General features: G+C 39.6%; 1 protein-coding gene across 1 annotated transcript in view; it reads left to right on the top strand.

The window, feature by feature from the left end:
• Marchf1 (membrane associated ring-CH-type finger 1) overlaps nt 1-27,239 on the top strand; it is a 474,645-nt gene that overhangs the window by 410,923 nt on the left and 36,483 nt on the right. Inside the window, 1 exon segment of the mRNA XM_042054962.1 lies at nt 15,863-16,043. Within this exon segment, the coding sequence (XP_041910896.1) occupies nt 15,863-16,043 (181 nt within the window).

Raw genomic sequence — 27,239 nt, 5'->3', positions numbered from 1 at the left:
GTGTGTGTGTGTGTGTGTGTGTGTGTATGGAAAGAAAGAGGAATGGGAGAGAAATGAGGGGGAGAGAAAGAAGAAGAGGAAATAATTTTAAAAAGCAATTAGGAAAAAAATTTATGAGGTGTTCTCCTCGGCTTTGTGATGTAATCTAAACACCTAATAATGGAGCCTGATGGTGATCAATAAGTGAAAATTACTTCCTTCCGTCTCCTGGGGACATCTAAAATTTAGGATAGTAGTTACAATGTGAGCAGCTTTATTGTTAGATTAGAAAGCATAATTAACTTTAGCTTTTGGATTAAACTTCAAATTTTTCAACAAGTTGGTATAGAATAATGCAACTTACTTTTAAAAAACGCTTCAAGGCTGCTGTGAGACTGTGTCTCCTAGAAATAATAAGGAAGCTACATCCATGATACCTCAATAGTATGGTCATTTAAACAAGACCTGGACAATGACAATAACAATAGGTATGGTAACAGGGAAGAGGGAAATCTCACAGGGACCCACTGATAGATTAAAAACTATAGGCAACTAAGGAATACTGAGAGATGAAGAATTAGTATATTCCAGGGAAGAGCTCCCTCACTTATTATCCAATATAAAGTAGTCAGTCATAATATCATATACACATAAGCAATACCAAATAAACCCATTAGCATATATATGTGTGTATATGCACATATATGCATAGTCATTTGTTTATAAGTATATAAATTTCATATGTGTGTATATAAATACATAATACTGAGAAAAGTGACCATCAATTTGAGAGGAAGTGGGTACATGAGAGGGGTTAGAGAGAGGAAATGAAAGGGGAAAAGTGATGTAATCATATGTTAATTAAAATTTAAAAAATAAAATACCATTCAATTGTTAAAAAAACGCTTCAAGGAAAACATGAAGTCTGCATCTGGAAATTCATTAAATAAACAGAGGTACCAACCTGAGGTTACTGGATCAGAAAGTCTGGGAACTGGATCCAGCTGTCTAGCTTTTAACTTGTCCTCTATGTGTGTCTGTCTGCTGTACACTAAAGTCTGAGAATCATAGGGCTACAAGTAAGACACACAATCCTGCAATGAGATGATTATAGGATGGATGTTTTAGAGTGTAAGGAGAAAGGAGCTATATGAGTGTGTACAGAAGAGACAGCAAAACACAAAACCAAATGAAGGGGCGGCCAATGTTTGCAATAGGGTCTTACCATCAACTTCTGGGGGTTACCTAAAGAGCAATGGTAGTGTGCAATACTCTGGAGTTTCTAGAACCAGTCTTTTGTAAATAACACTTATACCTCACTGACTGTATCTAAGCAGTCATTGCTCCTGTATGTGTGGGAGACACCTGCTGCATCTTACAGCATGTACCCTCTGACTGTATCCAGCTGGGAAGTCAAATGAGTTTGTCTTGTCTTTTTGCTTATCTTTTTATTGAGTCATGAGTATGATAAAAATTGGACTGAATAACACTAAAAATATGTGTTTAGAATTATGTCTGTGTCTAGCTTAAATTTTTCAGTCTTATAAACTATCCCTAAGTGTTCTCCAAGTATATATAAGACAACTCATGAAGTCTCAGAAAATAGAGAGCAAATCCTAACTGTGGGAATATACATTTTATGTCATCAATTTAGTTATTGAGAAGCAGCCAAAATCATAAAGATCAGAAAAGAGAAACACCTTTGAGGAAAACTGTGTCTTTTCCTCACACAGGAAGGAAGTTACTCTCCAAACTTAAGAAATAACAGGTAGGGCAAATAGATGCTTCACAGAGGAAGAATTATCCTAAAAACTACATCCCAGCCTTCTGTCTCTCCTTCATGTGGAACATTTCGGCAAATGTAGTTAATTCTAAAGCTGATGGAGGTCTACTCCCACGCTACATATACCTTGTATCATTATCCATGGGGCTATATATTCCAACACAAGGAGCTGGAAATAATACAATGTATTATACAAGCCCAATGAGATTCCTAAGAAAATTCTCAAAGCTGGTCAAGGTGGTACATACCTATAATTCCAGAAGTAGAGTGGAGCAGGAGGATAGTAAGTTCTCTGTCAGTCTAAGCCACACAGCAAGAGCCTATCTCAAAAAAAATTAAAGGAATTAAAGGAAATCTCCTATGAGAGCCTCATCCTCCACTACAGTTCAAGTCTGCGGTCGTCCCACAGGCTTATTCACTGAGCCCTTGAGTCTCAGACTGGGATATGATTTTAAAGACTGCTGAGCTGTAAAGAGGCAGAACATGGGGCTGGAAGAAATTAAGAGCACTCGCTTCAGTTTATTTATATGATGGATTACATTGATAGATTTTCGTATGTTGAACCAGCCCTGCCTCTCTGGAATGAAGCCTACTTGATCATAATGTATGATTTTTTGGATGTGTTCTTGGATTCAGTTTGCCAGTATTTTATTGAGAATTTTTTGCATCGATGTTCATGAGTGAGATTGGTCAGTAATTCTCTTTCCTAGTTAAGTCTTTGTGTGGTTTTGGTATCAAGGTGACTGTAGCTTTATAAAAGGAGTTTGGCAATGACTCATCGGTTTCTATTTTGTGAAACACATTAAGGAGTATAGGTATTAGCTCCCCTTGGAAGTTCGGGTAGAGTTCTGCATTGAAACCATCTGGTCCAGGGCTTTTTTTGGTAGGGAGGTTTCTGATGACAGCTTCTAATTCCTCGCGGCTAACAGGTCTATTTGAACTGTTCACCTGATCTTGATTTAATTTTGGTATATTGTACTTATCTAAAAAAGTGTCCATTACTTTCACATTTTGGGGCTTTGATTCTACGGCATGGACGGGCTCTGTGTGAGCCTTGTCAGTTTGGATGCTCACCTTTCTGGACCTGGGGGGAGTTGGGAGGACCTTGGACTTCCCATAGTGTAGGGAACACTGACTGCTCTTTGGCCTGGAGAGGGAGAGAGTGGGAGTATGGATGGAGGGGAGGGGAGGGAAGTGGGAGGAGGGGAAGAGATGGAAATTTTTAATAAAATAAAATTTTTTTAAAAAAGAGCACTCGCTGCTTTTCCAGACCTGCGTTCAGTGCCCAGCACTCAAGTCAAGCAGCTAAAAATCTTTTGCAATTCCAGCTTCAGGAAATCTGGTGCCTTCCCTGGTCTCTGTTGGTACCTGCACTTATGGCATGCATACCCACGCACATAAAAATAATAAACCTTTATATAAAAAGGAGATACTCCCAGGTAGAAGTCTGGCCTTGGATGATTACACTCAATCCTGATTCGAGCCCACTGCATTTCCTGGTCCATGAGGGCATTAGATGAATTCCAGCACAGTCTATGCATTGTTCATCATGGTGGACTGAAGCCCTCCAACGCCAAACTAAACCTGCCCTCCCTCCAGCTGGTTCTGCCAAGCAGGTGGTCACAGCTATACAAGCATAACTAATATCTCCACTGTGAGACCAATCACTAAGTTTAGACAAGAATGCAGGACTCTCTGAATCCTCCAACACAATTAGGATTTAAATTCCTAGTATCGACGGCAGATAACATGTCCAGCAGAGCGAGGGCCTAGAGGGAACAGTGCCAATAGAACCTCCCCTATCTGTTACAGAACCCAAGGTCTGGGAATGCACGTGAGACTTGGCCTTCTCTGCCTCCATCACTGGAACAGCAGGACAATCATTATCTTCTCCACGGCTGTCCCTCTCTGTGATAACTGGTAGGAAGAAAATTTAGCTGATTGCGGATGCTCTGAATTGGTTCCAGGAACATCACGAGGAGCCAGGAGCATTGCTAGATCACTGACTTGGTTGTTTATCATGCCCCACAGTCCCCTGCAGATGGACTGAGATTTTGACCAAGTCACTGGTGACAAATTAGGGCATAAAATAACACTCAGGAGGTCATGTTACATAGCAGCTCATGTGTGTTGAAAATACTGCATCGAGAAAATGAGACACTTTATAAACATCACTATGTATAAGGAGCTGACACTCATCTGTTGTAGATTTTTAAGAAAAAACCATGCAAAGTGACCAGAATTATGATCATAAAACTATGCTCATTGTTATTGTTTCTAGAACATTTTTATTTGTGTAACAAGTAAGGCAATATTAATAGTTTTTATTTGAATTTTCAAAATGTTTTAAATCTTAGTCTTGATAGTAGTTTAGATTTAACATCATCTCTGATAAGGAAATTTTAGAAATCTTGTTTCTAAACTCTTTTTTTAAATTATACAAATGCACGCTGGCTCCATTCCAATAAGCAGAGCTGGAAGCAGCTGTTGGTAAAAGCTGTTGGTGAGTGCTGTCCCTCTTTTCCTCTGCTTCTTAGCCGAGCTACTTCTCCTTTCTGCTGAAATCACCCTGCTGGACTTCCTCTGCTGCTCAAATAGGACACACCTCAGCTCAGTTCCTCAAATGCAAATTGAAGAGTGCACGGTATATGTAACTATTACACATTCCTCACTTTAACTCTGCATGAACTTTCCCAAACCGTAAATGATCCGCTTGATCACTGGAGTCCACTTCTGGGAACTGCTGGCTCATTTGACTAGGCCCCCTTTGGTGTCAGCTCTGTTCACATTTCAGTATGAAGGTCAGGCAGCATCAATTCCTTCATGGCCTAGTGGTTACTTATTTTCACCCTGACTTGTTGACACTCATTCCACTTAATATAAATACAAATACATGAAAACATAGTACCCCACAACTGATAATTATAAATCTACTTATTTTTATAAGAATTCTATTATTATAGGTTATTACCTACATAGATAAGACAATCAACATGGGGACATGCTGGAGTCTGGGTATTAGAAGCTTTCAGAGCAACATCAGCTCAAAAAATGGAGTCCTTTCATCACAGAGAAGGAGAAAATAGAGAAAGTTCCATGAAAGATCTGAGAATTAGGGTTTTTTTAATGAATCTTCAATTTAAATGGTTTTAAAGTAAGATGAGGTGTTACCAAGAAAGGAAAGATGTCATATGAAATCAGATTTGAGAACATCCCCAGTGCAGAAGACTGAGAAAATAGCTGTCTGACCTCTGATGAGCTGGCAAAGGGCACACTTAGCAGGCGTGAAACTCTGAGTTCTATTCGGAGCCCTGAATGGCCTGGGCATGCTAGCACAAGTCTCTCATCTCAGCACTTAGGAGGTAGAGGTAGGAGGCCATCCTTGTCTACATAACAAGTTCTAAGCCAGCCTGGGCTACGTGAGACCACATCTCAAAAGAAAAGGTGAAGGCTAGTTGAAAACAGTATTCCAGAAGTTTTGTTGGTGAAATCTAATTCTTACTGAAGATCTATAAAACAGACACTTGAACTTCCTACTTTACAGCTGCAAAACTTGAAACACATGAGATAAGGCAATTCAACACATATGGGACACACAGAGAAGGCTATGAATTCAGCATCGATGCTGCTCTCACCTCAGTCACATGGTAGCACATTTGTGAACCACCTGCCCTGAACAGACAGCTCAGCGAGGACTGGTACACTGCTGCTAGCTTAAGGAAACCGAGATATTTGCACAAGAGCACTTTCTCGCAGGTAAACTCAGAGGAGTTAACTCCATACAGCGCTGTTGTGCAGAGATGTCAGTGACCCTCTCGCCTCACCTTGTAAGTGCTGGGACTACAGGTAGGCACCATCATGCTTGAGTTGTGTTGCTAAGCAACCAGGATTTCATTCTTGCCAACAAGTAATCCACCAACTGAGCTGAGTTCCCAGTTAGTGTTTTAGAGATTCCAATTAGCTATATTTTAAGAATGTCTTCCAGTGGAAGAAGTCTTTTTATTTATTGACATTATAATATAATTAATCATTTCACACTTCCCTTTCCTCCACCTAAGCCCTTCCATGTGCAGCATGCATCCTTCTGTTCCCTTTCAAATTCCTTAATTGTTGGTTCGTGAGTATGTGTGTGTGTGTGTGTGTGTGTGTGCATGTGAGTGCATGTGTGTGTGTGCGTGTGTGTGTGTGTGCGTGTGTGTACTCCTAAACACAACTTGCTCATGCAAATATGTTACTTGTATATATGTTTTCAGTGCTCAGCATTGGTATTGGAAAATTAATCAGTGTGCAATTCCCTGGTGAAGACTATTTCCCCTGCTCTCAGTATTATAATTAAGTCTTGAGGTTGAGCCTTTTGGGCTCTGTCCCTTTCTGTGTTAGCATATCTACTGGCATGGTCCTTGTTCAGATCATGTTAAACAGCCATGTTACTTAGACTTCTTGGTTGTGGCTTCTGAAATTTCTAGGTGACTGCCTAAAGATAACTTTTGCATCTGTTAACAATTCAACACTACCACAGAGAGAGTGAGTGTGGGTTCTTTGGGGTTCAGGGAGAGAATACGTGCTTAGTATGTGTCAGGACAGGAGGAGAGTAAGGAAGAGAGGAAAGAAAAGAGGAGGAGAGAAGAGTCATGGAGGAGCAGGAGAGAAAAAGACAGGAAGGTAGGGAAAGAGAAAGACCTACCCAGAGAGAAGCCAGTGGGGATAGAAAGGACATACTCAAAAATACTGAAGAAAAATCTTAGCATGATGATGGCAGTTTGAACACAATCTTCAGTACATGAAAGGTTCAAAGATAAAAGTGAGGTATTTACCCAGAGACTGTGGGGATCTTATGAAATGAGATCTTTAAAAAGGAAACCCCATTCTGGCTTCCACTGAAAGAGATGAAAGAAAGGGTGAGGGGCTTTGGGGGAATCAGATAGAAACCTGATACAAGGGGAAATTACCAGGAATCTACATGAATGACCCCAACTAAGACTTCTAGCAATAGTGGAGAGGGTGTCTGAACTGACCAACTCCTAAGATCAGATTGGTGAATACCCTAAATGTCATCAGAGAGCTTTGATCCAGTAACTAAGAGAAACAGCTACAGAGATCCACAGTCTGAGTTCCGGGAATCCTGCAGAAGAGAGGGAGAAAGGATCCTAGGAGCTAGAGGGGTCAAGGACATACAAGAAACCCCACAAAAACTACTAATATGACTCATAGGAACTGACAAAGTCTGAACCAATAACCAGGAAGCTTACGTGGAACTGGCCTAAGCCCTCTACAGATGATTGACAGTTGTACAGCTTGGTCTGTGTGTGGGACTCCTAGCAATGGGAGCAGGGTTGCTTTGGCCAGCTCTTGGGATCCTATTCCTCATACTGGATGACCTTGTCCAGTCTTAATACAAGGAAGGAGCTTAGTCTTACTGCAACTTGATATGCCATGCATAGTTTAATACTCATGGGAGGTCTGCCCCTTTCTTAACAGAAACAGAGGAGGAGGGGATTGTGGGCAGGGAGTGAGGCAGAGGGGAGTAGGGGAGGGCCTTGGAGGAGAAGAGGGAGGGGAAACTGTGGTTGGGATATAAAATAAATAATTTCTTTTGAAAAGGGGAAAGGCATCTTGGAGATGAGATGTAGGGATAGGCAAGCATCCCAATGCGCACAGTCAGGAGTTAGTGTGTTACTGGAGAGGCGGGGCTGTGACACAAATGTTTCAAGGTCACAAGTCGAGGATCAACATTAAGGTAGTTAAAGTCAAGAACAACTGAGAGGTTCATGCGGAAAGCTCACAGGGAAAGTGGAGGAGAAACCGTGGCCTTACATTGAAAGTTGGCAGGGGAGCAGCAGCCTTGGCAAAGAAGTGTGAGGTCCTGTTTATTCCGGTTCATTTCCTATTACTTGCCAAATAACCACTATATGGGTTTTCTGTGGGAAGGCCACCTCCTTCTCTGTCTCAAAAAAAACTCACTGATTTGCATTTTTGCATTCATAATGAAAATTTATGTCTACCAAGTTCTACTCACTTTGGCCAGTGAGAGAAAATCAAGACAGTTGTTCTTTTGCACAGAAGACATTTGCATATTTGAAGACAACCATGAGGCCATCTCTGATTTTCCTGCCTTTCCTCCTCTGAGATGTTATGCATGGTGATTTATCTTGTTTGGCTCACAATTACTATAACCACATTGTAAAAGGTCCTCCATTAGACCTATAATTTTGAGATACAATAGTCTTAGATATGAATTTAGATAGATTGAATTCTAAATTCTCTATCATTTTGTGTCCTCTAGACTCCAAAATCCCAACATTTTCAGGTCTCTTTGTAAGTGTCACTATTTCAATTGCTATAATCATTGTACGTACCTTCTGATTCTAGGTTTCCCAGATTTAAGAATAGGGATATAGGTGCGGAATGACATAAGCAAAAAGGAAGAACATTCCGAGGAGGAAAATTGGCAAAGAGTGTAGGAGCTCGTAGAGAGGCGAGAGGATGGGGAGGGAGAGAATATGGCTGTGTGTCCTTAGGTTTAGATAAAGCAAGACGGTGGGCATCTTAGAAATACAGTCACAATACGAAGACAACTGAGGGAATGTCGGCCTGTCTGACATGACAGCTCTTTGAGGTAACACGTGACAAGCTCCTATACTCAGTAGAGACTTGGAAAATTACATTGCTTTTAGTTTTAAAAAGATTTAAAAGCAAAAGGCATGTAAAGCCTTTCATTACAGTACCTAGAAGCAATTTCTGTTGATTTTACTGATTATATGTTAGCAGTAGTGCCTTGCTTTGTGGAGATGTTTATACTTTATAGTATTTTCTCAGCTCTCTCGGGCCTCCCAATAGTCCTATAAGATTTTACAAATGAGAAAAACCAATTCTGAAAACTGGTCTTAAGCTGTCCATTAGAGCAAACTGTAGAACTAAGCTCAGTTACAAATGTCCCTGCAAGAGCCCAAATCTTCACGTTCACCTTGCTTTCTTTGAACCAGGATTTTGTCATGGTTGGCTCAAGGATTCAAATACATTGTCTTCTAATCAACCTGTCTGGAGTCAGAATTCACAACCTTGTCTCCGTGAGTGTGCGTTTGTAGCTATCTATCTGCTAAAAGCATTCAGAACTGAAGTCTTGAAAGTGGTTCCATATATAAGCCAAGTGCATAGAAGTAATAGTAATGATACTAGGATGCCATAGCTAGGCATAATAGAATTAAGAGTTCAAAATCATGCAAAAATCATATATGCTTTAAATAAATAAGGAAAGTAGGCAGAGATTTGTGTACCAGCCTTGGGTCAAGATTTGTGAGGCTCTTATTTAATTTTAATAGCTCATTAAGCATTATTTTTAACTTATCTTTTCAAATGAGGAAACTGAGAATTTCCATAACTTAATTGAACAAAGACTAAAGTCATCCAGATCCAATTTACTTCTGAAACTAAGGACCAAATAACTCTGCATACTGTTTTTTTCCTATAATAGTAATAAACAAGTACAACAGAAAGAATAAAACTATCCATGAAAATATCCTACATATACATAGATACTGTCAAATGTCGCTACTTCTACCACCAACACTCCTTGTGCCTTGTGACCTCCAGGCTACCATGCTCACATTTTCCCATATTGTAGTAACTATGAGTCAGTTTCATTTGCGGACCTGCGCAGAGTCAATCTGGGCTAGAGTCCTCACTGTGTATCACCTGAAGTGCAAAAGCCCTGCTTTCTGTGCCCTCCTTATGGCACTCTGTAAGGCGGAGACAGTGACCTGTGCTACCCACCTCAGGATTCCACTCCATACTAAATGCTGCCAAGTCACACCATGGTGTTAGAAGCATTTACTATAAACCCCTGCCCTCTCATCTCCCCAGGGGCCTCAAGGCTGAGCCATAGTCTTACATCCACGCTTGGCTAGCTTCCCATCACTTTCTCCAGGCAGCTTTCTCTAACTCTTTACAGCCTGTGGAAGGCCTTCACCCTAGGTCTTCCTCCCTTGTGTTGAGTGTGCAGTCATGGTGTATCCTCTGTAGCAAGAGCTAACTGAACCCCTCACAGCTACCTCCCCCACCTTCTCCTTTCTACCTGCCATTTTCTCCTCTAGTTCTTGCTCTCAGGTGTCTGTGCCCATCCATGGATTCTTGCACTCGTCCGAAGATGTTTCTATCCCTTCTTTCTCAATACTTTGGTTTTTTGATGGCTGCTGTTTAATAACCGAGCCTTTCCTTATCTGTAGTTTAATGTCTAATTCTTTGTGGCACCTCCATCCTGCACAAAGTTTTCCTGCTAAAAGTAAGATGAAATAAAACAAAAATAAAATAGACCTTTCTCAAGCCTCTTCTCTCCCTGCTGCATCACCCAGGAGTGGAGACAGGGACTGAGGTGTCTTATCCCTTCAGAGAGAAGTTTATCCTTCAGTCATTTGCTTCAGCACTGCCACCTCAACTCTGCTTCACTGCTTTGCGTTATGCTTCTAGCCAAAAATATTTCCAATACCCCTTTGGCTTCGGAAAACCAGTGTACAGATGTTGATGAGACAGCTCAGCAGGCAGTGTGCCTGCTGTCAAGCCTGACAGCCTGAGTTGAATGCCTGGGACACACACATGTGTGTACACACACAAATTAATTAATTAATTAATTAATCAATCAATACACAAAGCATACTCTTAAAAATTAGAAAAATGAGTTCATAAACGAATACTAAACTTTTAATGATTGTGTTTGAACTTCTCCAAGTCTAGAAGCATCTCTATTATTATGTTTAAAAATCCTTTAGAGAAAATTTGGAGAAAGGAATAGACAGTAGTCACAGAGGTAGACTTAGAAAGATTTGACAAAACACGGTGTAAAATTGGCAGGTTAACACCTAGGTTGACTACAAAGTTAATGAACTTAAACTTTGTTACACAACCATTAATATCCTTACAGATAACTTTAAATGTTTTTGCAATTTATCAAAAAAAAAGTTCTGACTGAGACAAGAGGGCTTGGCAAGGGGGTAGATGCAAGGTAGAAATCATTTTAAGATATTTAAGGACTGACACATTCAAATGGCTCAACAGATAGAGGTACTTGCTGCCAAGACCGGCAGCCTGAATTCAATCCCACAGTCCCACATGGTAGAAGGAAGATTCTAACTCCCACAAACTTGACCATAACCTCCGCAGGAAGGCATGGTACAGGTTAACCCTTCCACATACACATACACACAACCTCCCGCACACACATGCTAATAATAATAGTAATTATAATACTATTCATATGGGTGATTTTTAAAATTTTAAAAATACATAAAATCAAAAATATTGGCTGCTTTCCTTTCAACTCAAACACTAAAGCAATGAAGGAAAGCGGACGTTGTACACAGAAAAACCTAAAATGCAGTTTGGCCCATAGCGTTGGTGTCTTTTTTATACATAAGGTTATAAGGATGTATTCAATAATTCAAGTCTTGTGTATAAAAAGAGTCTCAATATGCACTGACTGGATTGTAAAAAAACACGAAAGTGTCAAGCAAGCCTCTGAATTATGCTTGTTCTCTCTGAATGTCAGATAATGTGAGTCAAGAACAGCTCATAGAATCACTGATTCCCCAGGCTTCTAAGCTCGCACCAGATAAAATATCTCACAGTACATACATTTTACAATGGAATTTTATTATCATATTGACATAATTTTCTTTACACAATTACTCTCTAGGCAAAAGTCTTCATTGCCGTGTATTCATCTATAATGCAGCGATGATGATTTGTGAGAAGTACATCAATTTTAAAACTGTTTATTTCTTTAATGGCACTATTACATTATTTTTTATTTTTATTAGAGGTTTGAAGTTGATATTTTGCTCTTAAATTTTTTTCAGAACAATCTAAGCATGGCTTGAGAAGACTCTTGGGGTTCAACTGGAACTAGATAATTTAGAAAAAGTTCAAAATACTAAAACCATGCAAATGTACATTGTGTAAAATGGAAAGGAAAATGAATCAAGCTTTTGATTTTCCCTGTGGGAAATAACTTTAATTTTATGAGAAAAGGCTATTGCTGGTTTACTTCAGGGAAAGATTTTAAGTGATTTTTCTAAAAAGAGAGACATTTTAAGATAGGAAGTTGGACCAAAATCAGCAAGCTGGCAAGGTCATGTTGACTTAGTAATCAGTGAGGTCTTTGTTTAAAGATACTTATGAATAAATTTCTTTTTCCGTGTCAGGAAAAGTTGGAGCCTGAGTCTTTGGGCAGCTGTAGAGCATTTGACACAATCTTTCCTTTCCCATGAGGAATTATCAAATGGCATTAACTCCTACGTTTTCTTTTTCAAGTAAGAACTTTGGTCCACAGAAAGGGTGAAATTTAATACCACACCATGAGATTTCATCTGCATTGTGATTTTTTTTACTTCTATTTTTACTCTTTCCCTAAATTCCTTGGTTATTTGAAGAAAGGGATTAGGATGACTCATCTATAGGGCATACTTTGTTATTGCTGCTGTACACTGTTCTTAACACCAAAACAATCCACAAACATGTTAAGGTAGGGGACTTCAGCCTTTGTCTCAAAACGTCTACATTGAACTGCTCTAGAGGGCTGAGGAAGTGGATCCCTGGTAAGAGTACTCATTGCTGTTGCAAAGGACCTGGTTTCAATACTCAACACTGATGAATTCTTACCCCAGTCAGAATAACAGCATGAAGGGTATAAACAACACTGGTAGGGATGGAGAATCTATTCACTGCTGGTGGAAGTGAAACTAATATCTTCACTGTGGACATCAGTACAAAGAGTGCTCAGAAAACTAAACTTGGGACTACCGCATGACCCAGCTTTACCCCTCCTCCACATCATACCACAGAGATACAACTGGTTTATTAGGTAGGAAATAAACCAGTCCAAATGCCCATCAACAGATGAAATGATAAAGAAATTATGGTACATATGCACAGCTAATTTTCCATCCATAAAGAAAATCAATCATATCATTTGCAAGGAAAATGCATGGAACTGATACATATTGTTGAGAAAAAATGCAAAACAGAAAGGCAACTATCACAGTCTTTCTCTGATACATGGATCGTAGACCTTAATCTTTATGGAAAACATGTGAATGTTCTATACACAGAAGAGAGTATACAACATAAAACTAGACAGGGAACATGAGAGTGGAGAGAGATCTTAGGATAAAGGGGGAAAGAGGACTAGAGGACATGTGTGACGTGAAAGCAGAAGGAGGTATCTCCCAAATGGGACCAGTGGGAGAAGAGATGGGAAACCGGAGATGGGGAGGGGGATTCACAAGAGATCATCAAGAACAATGAAAGAACGCATAGTCAAACTCTTCCTTTGTATACTAATTTTAAATGACTAATCTGGAGGACAGGACAATACCACTTCCTGTGCTCTGTGCTTTCTTATTCTCTGTAATTTTAGTGACTACAAAAATAAAATTATAATCAAATTCTGCACAATGGAAATCATTTTCTTTCACTAGATGCTCGTTTGTTTGGTTTTGATTATTTTTGAGATTGTAACTTAAATTATAATTATTTTTCCCTTTCTCTTTCCTCTCTCCAAAGCTTCCCATAGATCCCTCCCAACTCTCCTTCAAATACGTGGCCTCTTTTGTTATTTCATGTATATGTGTATTTGTAAAAACATGCATATTCATAAATATAAATATAACCTGGTGAGTTCAAGGATGACAACAATAGGCATAACAAACTGGATAGAGAGAAGCCCATTAGGCCTCAATCCTACAAACACACACACACAAACACACAACTATAGGCAAGTGATGGAAGTTGGGAGCAGGAGAGGTGCTCCTCCACAGAGAAAAGCACACCAATCGGTTGTCCAATATCAAATGGTCAGCACTGAGAACACACATACAATAACACTGGCTGTTTTTATAGGATGGCATGTTAACTATTCAACACCCAGGGATCCCTAATACTCCTGTGATACTGAATTGACGTCAGTGTGGGACAAAGAATGGCAGGCTCAGTTTCTGTGCTCTAGGTCTGGATAAAGGAGAGATTATTAGACTAGACATTAAAAATGGGCACTCAGAAAAAATTTCATTTTCCTCCACCTTGCGGACTTTTTATATAAGACATCCCAGCTGACATTTAACTTTCTAACTCAGCTAGGAAAAAGGGGGTAGTGACTGTGAACTTGTTCTCATCCATCAGTGCCTACCCCAAGGTACAGGAGTCAGTGCTCCTGGGTTTTGTTTTTGCCTAAGAAATAAATACAAAAGACGCATGTGCTCTGTCATCTGTCTTTCTTCTTAAGGTTGGTAGATCATAGGGTTTCAGTTCCTCTAACTTCCTGTACTTGCTGTGTGAGCAACTGCCTCACTTCCTCTAGCTCTCCAGGGAAACAGTGTAATTTAAGAGTAGATTCTTAATCCTCTCCTCACAGCTCCTGCTCCTGGAGACGAGTGTGCACTCCTCTGAGGAAGTAGAACACACTGATTTATGTGTTCTTCCAGCCTGCCACTGGGTCATTATGCAGATTTAAAAGGTCTTTAAATATTATAGTCACTGCTTGTATTTTGAATAATACATACCAACATTTTTATTGAAGTTTATTAACTGCTGTCAACAGTGGGGTAAATTATAAAATTATTGAAGGTCTAAGATTTTTTTTGTTCTATGTATATGATTCAGGTACATGTGTATGCATGCATATTCATGTGTGTGAGTTCAGGACATGTGTGCAGTACACATGTGGATGTCAGAAGACCTTAGTCCTCACCTTTACCTGGTTTGACACAGGGTATCTTAGCTGTTAGCCACAGCTGTCCCACATACTTCCTAGGATATCCCTTTCTCTGCTTTCCCATCTTGCCCTAGCTGGGGTTACAGGCTCACTATCACCCCCAGCTCTACATGGGTCCTGGGGTTTCCAACTGAAGTCCTAGAGGGCAAGGACTTTCTTTGATGAGCCATCTCTCCTGCCAAGGGCCAAGTTTTTAATTCACTTCTCAGCATAATAAAAGGTCTGTCTCATTCAAGAAGAAAACTTATTAAAATAAAAGAAAGTAATGTAGAATTAAAAGACTATAACTATGTAACTAGAATTCATTTTAACCCAGAAATTAAAAGAACTCTAAATATATAGATAGAAATGTTAACATTTTCAAACAATAGGATTTACCAAACTAGAACTTTATGGGAGCAGGAAGTTTTGAGAATTTTATATGATGATAATTATTGACAGTTCATTGTGACCTAACCAAAAAGTTTTTTGGTGATACATTCAGACCCAACTTACAATATCAACCTTATAATTTTATTTCACTTTAGAAGTTTTCAAAATTTTCCATAGTAGTAATATCTCAAACTTGTAAATTATACAATGTGACCCTTTAATTGTGGCATCAAAATAACATAGTGACATCATCAAACTATAACATTCTTTGCATTGTGTCTTCTTCAGTTTCTCTCTCTCTCTCTCTCCTCTCTCTCTCTCTCCTCTCTCTCCTCTCCTCTCCTCTCCTCTCTCCTCTCTTCTCCCTCCCTCTCTCTCCTCTCTCCAATTTCTTGGCTGTCCTGAACTTGCTTTATAAACCAAGTCAGTCTCAAACTTGAAGAGGTCCCCTGCCTCTGCCTTCCTAGTGCTAGGATTAAAGTGTGCGCCACCACAGCCAGCTTCATTGGGATCCTTCTAAGCCATGACCTTTATATATAAAACACCATAGACAGTGACCTTTTAAACAGACTAATGCCCCAAAAATTTGTTCTTGAAATGGCTCCACTGTCCAAATGAAATGTGTTTCTGGTGTGCAAATGTCTCATATGCCCTCTTACATGGCTGGAGTCCAACAGTTATCATGTGAAAGTAAATGGGTATTGATCACAGGTTTGGTTCTACCACCAAGGCTGAAGTAAAAAGCCCATGAGTTCTAGATTGTAGGTTACAGTTTCTAATGCAACCCGAGATAGGCAAGGCAGTGCTCCGTCGGGGAGCAGTGTTCTCTGGGAGAACTCATGGTTTGTGTTTTGTGTTCTAGATTGTAAGTTACAGTTTCTAATACAACCCGAAATAGGCAAGGCAGTGCTCCTGGAGGAGCAGTGTCCTCTGGGAGAACTCATATTTTGTGCTGCGTCCCTCCTCAGGATCTGTCACTGCGAAGGAGATGAGGAGAGCCCACTCATCACACCCTGCCGCTGCACGGGAACCTTGCGCTTTGTCCACCAGTCATGTCTCCACCAGTGGATCAAGAGCTCAGACACCCGATGCTGTGAGCTCTGCAAGTATGACTTCATAATGGAGACCAAGCTCAAGCCTCTTCGCAAGGTACAGTGTGGGCTGTGGGCAGAACAGGGAGGGGAGAAGGAGCATGCAGGGCAGGCTTGCTTTCAAACCTGGCTTCCTCTGCCAACATGCTAATGTTTATGGGGGATGTTTGTCCTACAGTGGACTCAATGGGCAAAATGCAGCCATGTCTGCAGGTAAATCAGTTTATTCTGCTTTATATTGTGTGACTTCTAAATTTTATAATGGTGTACAAATACATATATTCACAGCGAAATATTTAACTGTGTATAAATGAAAAATACAATTAGAATTCAATGTAACTGATGCGAAGCTTGAGAATTTTGATCTTTTGAGGTCAGTATCCAAAGTTAGATGATAAAATCCACAAAATGACATGAACTCACTTGACTTTTTAAAGGCTGACTATTAGATAATAAGAAAATGATTTATTCTATAGAACATGGCCTAGATTATGTATAATTTCTTTTAACACTTGGTCAGATGTTAGATGAATCACTAGAGGGGGTACAAGGAAAGCCACTATTTTCTATATGGTTCATCAAGTTGAAACAGAACTAGAAGTATATTTTTAAACTGTAAGATTTATCTTCAAAGCCTTCATCTGTGGTAATTCTTTTATAGAACATGGTAGTAAGACTGTGAGCCAAGAATAAAGTTAACAGTCTCCAATAGAACACTTGTCAAGGGCTTGTGTAAGGTGATGTGCTGCATTCGTTCATCCTCAAGCCCTGGAATTTGCCATTTAATTTCATCTTTTGCCTAACTGCAGCCTTGCATACACACACGCACACACAAACACACATGCACACACATACACATATATAAAACATGTCTATGTATATAGATGCCTCTATATCCAAAGGGACTTTGGGGACTGCATTCTAAGTAATGAATTGGCCAAGGACTGATTTTCTATTTAAATTAAATGCAGAGCTAACACAGAAAGAGCAATGCATGGAAATAAATGCAAGGAGTTCCGGAATGAGAAGAGATGTGCGCAAACAAGGATTTTCCACTAGGCGTCTAATGGGGGTGAGGGGCTAGCCATGTAGCCACTGTAATTCTTCATTTATTCCTTAAATCAGAAGGAGGGAGAGTAATATGCCCTAATTTTGCAGTAGACTTGATTTTTTTTAATTTGTAAATGGTGTATACATCTCAAAACTATGTACAAATCACCTTTAGGGAGATGTATTTTTTTTTTAACTTGGGATGACCCAAATGCCAAAAAGTGACTCTCTGATTCCCTGGGCCCCAGAGCAATCATTGCAGAAGTAGGACATGATGGGTACTCTACACTCTTGCTCTATATGCTAAGCGGAAACTGTACTAAAGGAGCTGGATGACGCGCTTGTGAATCTTTGACTTTCTCTTCTTGTCCCTCCGAGAATGATAAGTTGTTTCAAGGAAGGCCTATAGCCTTCCTTGCCCCTTGCCCATCCTCTACCCACACAACATTTTCATTTCAACTTAGTCAAGCATAATATCTGAATTTGAAAGCAAGAATCGAGAAAAATAACACACTCAAGTTGTCTCTTTTATATTAAGCCTCCCAACACACACATACACATTTATAGAGGGAACATAACATATTAAACATGGTAATGGGAAAAAACTCAAAACCTATCTGAACAAAGGAACTCTTTAAATATGACTTAGAATCTTTCTTAATATGCCTTGATCAGGAATCTACAACTAACCTGTTTGTAGTTGGAAAATAACAACAAAGCCTCATGGGAAAGTACAGTAGCCTGTGAGTTTTGTCCATAAAAGCCCTTACAATACATGTCTTGGAGTCACTGAGCTGGGATATTTCCAGGGAGTGGCTCTGACCAAATTCCATCTTGTTCAGTATTTAGTATTTTAATAAAGCTTGCTTTAATTTGGCCCAATAGGCAGAACTGGTTTTTCTCTGGCGAATCTCAGGATTAACAGTAACCAGAATAAGAAAATACATCTGTGTATATCCATACAATGAATGTGTTGATCAACTCAACAGTAACCTAACTGCTTATTAGTAAAACAGCATAACTTCTTTACAAAAAAGGAGCATTTCTTTTGATCATAAGTAATGACAAAAGACATTATTTAAATATCCTTCATATTTGATAGCATAATGTGTAGAGAGTTCACTTCTAACAAGAGATGTGGCTCCTTGATAGCCTACAAATGTGTTTTTATAAGTCATTAAACTTGAATACTAGTTATCAGCTTAACTATGTGATTATTTTGGGTAATATTTCACATATTAAATTTTGTATATCACAACACCTGGCTTGACTGGAACCACATTCCTTATGACTACAGAGGTAGGATTAGATGGCAATGGAATGTTACTACTGTAATCTGCTTTTGACTTCTTGGTATTCCTCCCATGTGATCTTGAAGTCCCCCCACACATGCACCACCTCTGTTTGCACAGCTTGTGGACTGGAAGGAGGAGGCGAATACTCAATTCCTGTGCAAGGCAGGATTCCTAGACATGAGACATGAGTACATCCTGTCCATCCTTCCAGGACATTCAAAACCTATGGGAAGAAGTATTCTAAATTCTCATTCTCCTCTCTCTAAAAATATGAAACACGGCCAAGGACTACAGGAGGCAGTGCCTTCAGCATTGTTTTAGATTGTGAGGTGGTTCAAAACAACATGATAAAAGAATTTTAAGCTGTTCTAGATGGTGTGTTTTGATGGGATGGCAGTTCAACAGCATATTCTCTTGGTCATTTTTGAGTATTCGTAAAGAATGCCATGCATAATGTTTGGTGTGAATATATTTAAGGTACATCCAGCTCGGTAATTACATTACACTTTCCAGCATTCTAAATACCAAGTACATGAAACAATTAATTTAGCTAATGATTCTGGATCTCTACCATCAGTGAATGGAAGTGAGGTCTGTGGTTAGATGAAATAATTTCTCCAAAGAAAATGTTAGTCTTCATAGGCTGATGGAGCGTGGGGCTTGACTGTCTCTAGAGATACCAGTAAATCCTTACCTCATTGATTGTCGTTACTACACCAAAAACTACAGTTAGCAAAGTCATCAAGGGAGTCTAATGTTTGTAGAAGAAAATCTTTAAAGTCAAAATAAAATGAAGGGTTCATTCCAGGGAACGCAAATCCCCATCATTATTAAGTCAGTAGCTCAGCTACTTTTATGACAATCAATAAGAGTCCCATTAACTAGCTTACTTAGGGCCGGGAGAAGCTCTCAGAGCCCAGGAAAGAAAAAAAAAGTCACAAATAAAGCACAGTGTTGAGCTAGTGAAATCCGGAAACGTACACACTGCTGATTAAGAAGCATAAACTAAATTTCCACTCTGAAGCTAAAGTCTGGGATTCCAAACTGAATCTCCCTGAATGAGAAGCCAGGTTCTGACATAAAGCAGGTTCTCAGAGACAGCAAGTACCACTGATGACTTCTGTTCTGCCCTGAAATATATGTGCATATGAACCACACGACAAATATAGAATGTATCTACTTTTTTATCTCATTTAACTAATTCAACCCACATTAAGCCTGGTCTGAGTAAATATGTGGATCCCATTTTAAATAGGAAGAAAAGAGTCATCATATCAAACTTAGTGCCACACAATGCAAATATCTTTATACTCACTGCATGGTACATGATGGTCCCCTAGCTCTTGAGTTCTCTTTAAGAACCATAACATTTGGAGCACTGGACTGAGCTCCCAAGGTCCAAATGAGGAGCAGAAGGAGGGAGAACATGAGCAAGGAAGTCAGGGAGGCAAGGGGTGCGCCCACCCACAGTGATGGTGGGGCTGATCTAATGGGAACTCACCAAGGCCAGCTCGACTGGGTCTGATGGAGCATGTGATCAAACCAGACTCTCTGAACATGGCTTACATGGAGGGCTGACTGAGAAGCCAGGGACAATGGCACTGGGTTTTGATTCTATTCCATGTACTGGCTTTGTGGGAGCCTAGTCTGTTTGGATGCTCACCTTCCTAGACCTGGATGAAGTGGGGAGGACCTTGGACTTCCCACAGGGCAGGGAACACTGATTCTTTTTGGACTGGAGAAGGAGGGGAAGAGGGAACAGGGAAAGGAGGAGGGAAATGGGAGGAGGGGAGGAGGTGAAAATTTGTAATAATAACAATTAATTATAAAAAAAGAACCATAACATTTGTTTTTCTGGGTATGGAGGCACAAGAAGCTGAGGCCAAAGGATCAAGGGATGAATGCTACCCTAGCAACATAGGGAGATGTTCTCCTTAAAAGGCTGAGTGACAGAATGTCTTCCATTTTTCTTAAACTATTTCTGATTGAAATGTTTTAAAAGAAATCTTTCTAAAAAACATTTTTTCTAGAATATTTCTCCTTCAGTCTAGAAGAAACACTTTACCCAGACTCCTTGTCCCAGCAGAGCTCAGTTACATCATTATATATACACCCAAACCCTGGGTGCAATAATTCAAAAATTTTTTTCTTCACTGTGTTTTTCTCAGTCTTTTAAAATGTGTTTTCTGAGCTTGTCAATCTGCCATGTGTTCTTTCTTCCTTGCTCTCAGCAACTAACGCCATTTCTCTGTTCCTGAGACAGCCTTAGACACACTTCTTTACTGAGTTCTATAATAACAAGCAAGGGAGCTACTCTGACGGGTTTACCAAAGGCTGGACCTAGCTCTGGTGACCTTCTGCAGGGTTCTCCCTTGATGGCCAGCAAGAGTTTTTGTGTTGGGGACATTAGAGCCTCATTCTGGAGTTTACAAAGTTCCTTTTCTCGCCCTTTTTAGTTCTCAGTTTTACTCAAAAATCTTGAAATCACAGGATAAGAAAGCACTCAGCAGATGAAGCTGTTCTCTTGTCAACTGAGCTCAGGTTTGGAAATTTGTTATTCTATTTCATCACATAAAAAGCTACAGGCCATGAACATCTATCTCTGTCCTAGTATACAGTGCAGACAGAACTTTCTCTGTTTTTCTTGCAATGACCTTAATTCACAATGCACACATGTTCTCCTGCTGATTTGCACTTAGTTTCAGATATCACTCTAACACCCCTGACGGAAGCCTAAGGGGCTCAGAACACTCTTTTCCAACTTCTGTTGTCCCAATGCCAGATACGTTTTTCACAACTTCTTCACTGTCTATTGATGATGACGTCAGACGCTACTCTTTCTTCCCCACTGTGCCATTCACAGAAATGGCATGTCTGGTGGGCTGGCTCTCACAGACAGGATACAAAGAGCACCCTCCACTATGCCATTCACAAAAATGGGTTGTCTAGTTGGTTGGCTGGTGTCTGTTGTCACAATCAGGAAACAATAAGCAACCTACTAAACAACACAAAGATTACTTCTTTAATACTTCAACTTGATAGAAGCATTAACTTTTCCATTAAATTGAAGTTTTTTATTAGTTATATTGCCTTAACACACAGATACCTCCATAACTGCAATTAATATTTCACTTAAGATAATATTGCAGTGTGAATCCATGACATTGCCTACTGGTCTTCTGAAAAGTACGAGATGGAAAACACAGGAGCCTTGCAGCTCATTCTAGTCAACAGTTGGGTCTAGTCTCATGGGTTTGTGTCTTCAAGTCTTCAAATAAAACACTAGTCAGTCAAATAACTATATAGTCATCTAGAATCACTATTGTAGAACAGTTTGTCTACAATAGAAATATTTTCTGGCCAGTAAATTCTTTTTTATGTCTGAAATGTCCATACATACATATGGTCCTTCTAGGCAGGTTTGAAATCACACTACCAGTAAATCATGCCTGTATAGTCATTCCAGGAGAAACCCAGTGATGCCCAACTCATGCATTTGCTCAGCATACTATATGCTAAGAATCTACCTTGTGCCAGGAAGGTTTAGCAACAGGAAAGACAAAGCAACCCCACAGTCTCTATGTAGGTGGAGAAGAATGGGAAAGGATATGAGACTATAATCTGCTCCAGAAGGAATTGGGAAAAAGGGAGCCCAAAACAAGCTGGCAGCCAAAAGCATAATCTAGTAAACTATCCTAGTCAAAGGAACATAAAAGAACAACTATAACCATGGAGCAAACTGGCTATCTCTTCCTCCTTTGATCTTCATACAAATATAGATGTATCACTTAATAACTGGGCATCCCAGACTCTTGGGACCAGAATCAGGAAGCTGAGATGGATTTGATAGAGGTTGTCACAAACTATTTTTGAATAAGTAACCACTGACTAAATAAATGACTACTAAACAAATGTTCAGTTCTTTTTTATTACTAAGCGTATCTATATATTAATTTAGCTGTTTCTTTCACTGAAAACTAATGTCACTTTTCAGGGAAACTGTTACTGTCTATTTTTATTCTAGTCATGGGAATAGTCACTTAGCTCTGTATTAACTTTGCTACTGAAATCTACAACCAGACAAATATTTGTTTCATTTTTCATCAATAGCAAGCTCCAGGAGAATAAAACAGGAACACCTCACTTCCTTAATTCTTTTTTTAAATTAATTAATTAATTTTTTTTGAAACAGGGTTTCTCTGTGTCGTCTGGCTGTCCTGGAACTCACTTTGTAGACTAGGCTAGCCTCAAACTCACAGAGATCCACCTGCCTCTGCCTCCTGAGTGCTGGAATTAAAGGTGTGCGCCACCACTGCCCGGCTAATAATGTAACACAGGTAAAACAAGATTATCTGCAGCACCAAGAGCTTTGTTATAATGACCTTCCTCAAAAGAGAAGGGGGATTTTCTCTTCCATCTTATAATACCTGAAGAATGATAAATATCCTTAAATCACTAAGGAATATCACTAGTTAAGAAAGAATAGTTCAGACAGCAGCTAAAGCCAGGCCTGATGGCAGAACCTGCCATAGCAGCTACTCAAATGGCTGAAGCAGGAATATCAAAAGTGCAAGGCCTGCTTCGGCAGCTTAATGAGACGCCGTGTCAAATTTAGCAGTAAAACATGGGCATGTAGCTCAGAAGTAGACAGCTCACCTAGCACATGTGAAATCGGGCCCTAAGCTCAGTTCCCAGGGAAAATTGATAAAGAAATGAGTACCGGTGGGACGGGGGCACATCTGGTTCTGAAATGTGGGCAGGTCCACACAGCTTCCCCTGAGATTATAGGAATGAGTGAGACACAGTTACACAGGACACCTCCTTCCCTGAGGACCATCTCTGATTATATCACATGATGAAGCTATGTTGGAAACAAAACCCATACATCATGTTAAGCCAAAGAAGAGCATAACTCTTATTTTTTAAAAGAAATAGCATTTTATGACAGGAAAATCTCATTCAAAATTGCTTTATAGTGATTTATTAGAGCAGAGAATCAGAGCTGTGGACTTTGAACAGTGTTACAAAGAGGCACTTGCTGAGGAAGGAAGCAAGCTGTTTCAACAACCTGTCTTTTTGATAACAGGCTTTCTGTCTGAGGCTTGGTGCTTCCCAGATAAATCTGTCCTTGGCCATGCCACAGTAATTGGACTGGATCTTAACAAGCTTTTCCCTATGTGACTCAAAACCAGCTTTGGAGCAGTAATCCTTATTTATGCTCCTTATTTACGAATATGCAATAGGCTTAAGTGATATTCCTTGGGGAGAAGCTTTGAAAGGGAGACTGAGGGAAAAACCAACAGAATCAGGGCAAGACATCTTTTTCTCAGCACAATCAACATTCAGAGAAAGTGCAGAAGGCCCTGGGTGTCCTGTAGATGTACAGTGTACAGAGAAGAGACAGGCTTGGGGAAAACACATTTCACTCCCCTTCTCCTTTCTACCTTGGCTGTGCAGAGTTTCCATCTTGTCTAAAAAGGCTCAGGATAAAAACTGAGAACTAGTATTTCATAGGTCAGGTAACATTGCCTTGCCATGGAATTAGTTTTCTTTTAACCTAATTTGGTAAATCGTTTGCCATGTTGACATATCAGATGTCCTGCACTGCCATGGATTTCTTGAAAAAACCTTTCCGTGTTGTCAAGGCAACCAACTTCCCTGCTTTTTTTTTTCCTCTAGAAAACAATTTCCAACATTGCAAACCCTAAATCACAATCATCCCTTATAAAACTCAGGGTCAGATATGTCCCCTCTATGTGTAAAGCTGTTACTTTTTTATGATATTCTGTGTCGTTACAGTGAAAGAATTTGACTTGAGGGATAAAATGTGTATTAAAGCACCAGAGTTAAAATAATCCCATAGCATTTTCATCTTGTTGCTTCATTCCCAGGATACACAAGATTCTTTGCTACTTGCAGTTCCAATTTTTTGAAACTGCTATATCTATGTCGACATATTTTGACTAAATTTCTATGTAAATTATTTGTCATCAACAACTTTCTCATGGTTTGTGAAATTAAATGGCTGGAAAGAAAGTAAGTTCAGAGGTTAGTACCCTCCATTTGTTACATATTTGCCCGTTTTAAGAGTCAAGACCTTGTGAGAGTCCTATTCCATATAATGGAGTCACTTTTCAATTACCTGAGAATCTCTTCAGTACAAGGGACAAGCAATCATTTCTCCAGAGATCTCAGCAGCACCCTCCTTGTTTTAAAGGGAAATCCCAAAGGAAGGAGAGGAAGAGGGGTCTGGTGCTTGTTGTTTGGTCCCTAATAAGAGGTGCTCACTTAGTTCTGAAGAGGTAATGATTATTTTCAGACCTGGATCTCCACAATGAACTACATAGGCCACACTTTGTTTAACAGTAATCCCAAGTAATTCTCCATTCTTAGTCAACCAGGACCACTGACCTAAATTTCCAGTTATGTTTTCAAATATTTATAAGGCTCCCATGCCCTTACAGTTTTGCTTGGAAGTCAATTACCAAATTGGCAGGAATGCTTAATTTTATAATTCCCAAAAAGGTTTTCGAAGAAAAGTATGTGGCTCTAAATGAAGTTTCTGTATGACACTTGGTGGGTCACAACACTTTCACATCGCACCTGTCAGCTCCTTCAGCTGCAGTTATCTTACAAGAAACCAAACAATTGTATTCATTAAAAGCTAGTACCAAGTGACATCTCTGCTTGTGGGGAACTGGCTTTACTTTCTTTAACTTCTTAGTATTAGACAGATGAGTCTCTAAAGGTCAGGCAGGATGTTGATACTTTGCAAATATTTTATTACTTATTTTAAAATTATACACAGTGTATTTTGGTGGTATTCACTTTCACTTCTACCATCAAAGACCCACCCTTATCCCTTCCAACTCTTTGAGCTCTTTTTAATTTTTAAAAAAATATTCCCTTGAGTCCAGTTCACGCTGTCCATCTTCTCCTGGGTGCATGACCATCTATGGAGTATGGTCAATGTTCCAGGGACCACACCCTTAAAGAAAACTAACTCTCTTCCCCAGGAGCTATCAACTTTGCATAGCTCCTCAGTTAGGGATGGTGGCTTGTAAATCTCTTCTCCCTCTGTGTTAGAATGCTGACTGACTTAAGCCAATCAGACTTAACACGTTTTAGAGTTGCCTATTCAGCCTCTCCTGTTGTAGCCTTCCAAGCATTAATGCTAAAATACTGTGCAAAAAAGAATTTAATACTGTTAGACGAATTGTTTTCTCCTGATGCTAAGATAACTTGACAGAAATTTTAAAAAAAGGGGTTTGTTTTGGTGGGTGGTTCAGACCATTGCAATAGAGAATTCATGGTGGCAGGAGACTGAGAAAGCTAGTCACATTAATTACAGAAAGTAGAGACAACTAGTCACATTAGTCTCGTTGTATATACAGTCGGAAAGAAGAGACAGCTAGTCATGTTGTATATACAGTCAGAAAGTAGAGACAACTAGTCACATTAGTCATATTGTATATACAGTTAGAAAGCAGAAAGTAGTCATCAGGGTTTTGCTGCAAGAGAATCTTGGTGGATCAGGGACAAGAAATGCTGTAGAAATCACACTACACAACAGATCTCACACAAGAGATTTATTGGGGGGGTGAAAGGCTGTTTCTAAGCAGGAACAAGGCAGGTGGGGAAAGACAGAAGGAGAGAGACAGAAGGAGAGAGTGGGCCATGATGGGGGGACTTTCAAGGGTATGCATGTTGAATTTGGTAACTGGTGATTATGTAGTTGCTGCTACTGGGTTGCTGGGTATTCCTCCCTTTTGCTAATTATAAAAGGTGAGAAAATAAGAAGAGAGAGCTGTGGAGGCAGAAATTAGGGATACCATGCTCTCTAAACTGTTTACTGCTCTCTGAGGGGTGTTGACATCTTTGGGGACCCAAGAAAGCTTCCCAGCTTTCTGTCCTCCGAGAGCAGGCTTTTTCACGAGTGTGCAGGCGGCAGCTCTGAGACTGTATTACCTGGAACTGGCCACTTTGAAGCTGTCCAGGATACAGATTTTGAGGGGAAAACCTGGAGCTGGTGCTGGGGCAGTCTGCAGTTGATATGAAATCTGTTGGTACTGATATACCAGGTAAAGTTAAAAAGCTTAAGAGAAAATTTATCTAAGGAAGAGAGAGAAAGAGAGAGAGCGAAAGAGAGAGAGAGAGAGAGAGAGAGAGAGAGAGAGAGAGAGAGAGAGAGAGAGAGAGAGAGAGAGAGAGAGACAGAGAAATAGGCAGAATTGGCAGATGGGGAACAGGTTGTTAATTGACTATACTTATCTGGTGTCCATTTGACCTTTGAGAGGTAGATTCCCTGAAGTTTACAAGAATTTTTTGTTTACAGAAAGAGACATTTTAAATATGTTAGCATTACCATTGTTTGTAATCCGTACTGAAATCTACATAGTAGAAAAGGCAGTAGATTCATGCTGCCGAGTCACAGGAGAAGGTTGGGAACCCAAAAGTTAAAAGGAAGGAAGGGAGTGGAGTGGGGCTTATCGCTTAATGGAACAACGTACCCAAGTGGCAGGGAAGCCAACAGCAGATCATAACTCTAGGTGCATAAAATGAGGTAGATGTTTTTAGAAGAACGAGAAGCACTTTTAAATCTATACTTAGAAAACAACCAAATTTAAAATCTTGAGCTTGTAACTATGATAATAATAGTCAGTATTGGCCAGAACTAGACTAATAACTTATTAAAACCCATTGATTAATGTTAAAATACTATTGAAGTTTTAACATAACAATGATGTAGAGAGAGAAAAGGATTTGAAGTATTTTTCATTTTTACATATATCTTAAATCTCTTTCTTATATCTTTACAAATTGCACTTACACACCTTAAGACGCCTTCTTAGACCTTTATAACTTTTATTTATATATCTTAAACATTTTTCTCAATCCTTACAACTTAA

The sequence above is a fragment of the Arvicola amphibius genome, chromosome 4, assembly GCF_903992535.2.
Source record: "Arvicola amphibius chromosome 4, mArvAmp1.2, whole genome shotgun sequence".
NCBI classification, from domain to species: Eukaryota; Metazoa; Chordata; class Mammalia; order Rodentia; family Cricetidae; genus Arvicola; species Arvicola amphibius.
Note: the sequence above shows the minus strand (reverse complement) of the source record. Positions and strands in the feature narration are given on the sequence as shown.